This window comes from Hemibagrus wyckioides, linkage group LG10 (assembly GCF_019097595.1).
Source record: "Hemibagrus wyckioides isolate EC202008001 linkage group LG10, SWU_Hwy_1.0, whole genome shotgun sequence".
Classification (NCBI taxonomy): domain Eukaryota; kingdom Metazoa; phylum Chordata; class Actinopteri; order Siluriformes; family Bagridae; genus Hemibagrus; species Hemibagrus wyckioides.
The window spans coordinates 8,938,231-8,940,000 of NC_080719.1; the positions used below are offsets into that span (position 1 = coordinate 8,938,231).

At 36.7% G+C, this 1,770-nt stretch overlaps 1 protein-coding gene across 1 annotated transcript in view; it reads left to right on the forward strand.

Annotated features, from left to right (window-relative positions):
• The first annotated feature begins 859 nt into the window (after positions 1–859).
• Positions 860–1,770, forward strand: part of rlbp1a (retinaldehyde binding protein 1a) — a 6,656-nt gene continuing 5,745 nt past the window's right edge. The window contains exons 1-2 of the mRNA XM_058401310.1: positions 860–1,030; positions 1,513–1,717. Coding sequence (XP_058257293.1) covers positions 860–1,030; positions 1,513–1,717 — 376 coding nt within the window. The remainder of the gene's footprint in view (positions 1,031–1,512; positions 1,718–1,770) is intronic.

Below are 1,770 nucleotides of genomic sequence, written 5' to 3' on the forward strand. Positions count from 1 at the left end.
TTATGAGATTCTTAGAAAGTATTTTAATTAGTGTAGTGGGCAGTATCTCTGCCTCTTACACAGAAAACCACTTAGTGATGCAGGGATCAGTAAAGTACATCTACCAGTCATACTTCTGTCACCATGTTCTCTTATTATTTCTATTTAATATTTTCTAGTTACATGGTGTCTCTGTCTGAATTCCTGTGCTACAGTAAGCACTACACTACTCTGCTGTTGTACATCTATCAAACTGATGATTTTACAAGAACACTTTTGCTGTAGCTTGCTTACCCTGACACATAGTAAATGCAAAATTTATAAACTGCAACAGAATTAGATATTATAATCCCTTGTACATTAAGATGCTTAAAAGGGATCCATGCTGATTTTTTAGCATAAGTCTTATAAAGAAAACTGGCAGAGATTATAGAGAGGTGGGAGAAAACCGGAGAACTCAGAGGAAGCATGATAAGAACATGTGAAACTCCACAGACACTGTTTTGTTTACACAGCTCTTTTGTTTATTAGCAAAACTAGCAATTGAACAACATTTTCTCTCTACCTTGCATATATACTGTATCTCTCTGGGCTTTGTTGCATAATCCCAGGATTTGAACTTGCAGCAGTAGGACCACGTCCCCAGTGAATGGAATTAAATTAGATATATTTTCTGTCTTTAGTGTCTGAGTAACTGCTGATCCGAGATTATGGCTTCTGTAAGTTCACATGTACGACATATCTATTCATATTTTGCATAATTTTAAGTATTTTTATTACCCTTTGCTACTGTTTTTGTGTGAGCTTTTTGATAAATCATTGCCTAGCAAACATGGGATTTTTACAGTTTTCTTTACATCTTTAACTCTTCTTGTACACAATGGGTGCTTTAACACTTTCTTACTCTGTGCTGGTGAAAAAGACCGGCACTTTCCGCATGGTCTCAGAGGATGAGCAGGCCTTACGCTCCAAGCTTGAGCATCTGACTGTGATGGATCATGGGCCAGTGTTCGGACCATGTCAGCAACTTCCTGATCACACAGTGCAGAAGGTATTTACATGTTGCTACTTATTGACTTGACTTGTCAAGACCTGTTGATTCATTTGTAGTGCTCACTACTCAGAACTCCAGTCTAAGATTGTCAGCAACAGTAACAATAATAAATGACATACTGTAACATACTTTTATACACATATCCATTGAAAATTGACAGTGTGAAATAAAAAACAACTGGAAAAAAAATGTAAATATATGGTAGTCAAAAATCAAAGAAATTGGCAAATAAAAATAGCGAAGCAAACAACAGCACAGACCGAAGAAAAAAACATAATGATATTATTATTAATAATAATATAATAATATAATTGTGGCAATTTTAGGAAGTTCCATACACATCACAGGAAACAAGACAAGTGAAAAATATTATGATGAACATGGAAGAAAAAATATTTCTGTGATAAAATATCAACAGGAAATGAAAAGAAAATGAATCTTTCTACTGTTTTATATCTATATGGCTTCTTTGCTAACAGGCAAAGGATGAGCTGAATGAGACAGTGGAGAAGAGAGTGTCTGCAGTAAAGGAGCTGAGATCCCTGATCTGTGAGAAGGCTGAGAATATGGACGACTTGTCCATTGCCGTGAAGGAGAAATTCGGGAACAAACCAGATTCTCTGCTCCTGAGGTTCATCCGTGCGCGCAAGTTTGACGTGGCCAGGGCATATGAGCTCGTGAAGGGTGGTTGAACAATTTCCTGGGTCTCTCATATCTGATAGGTTGTCATTGTCATT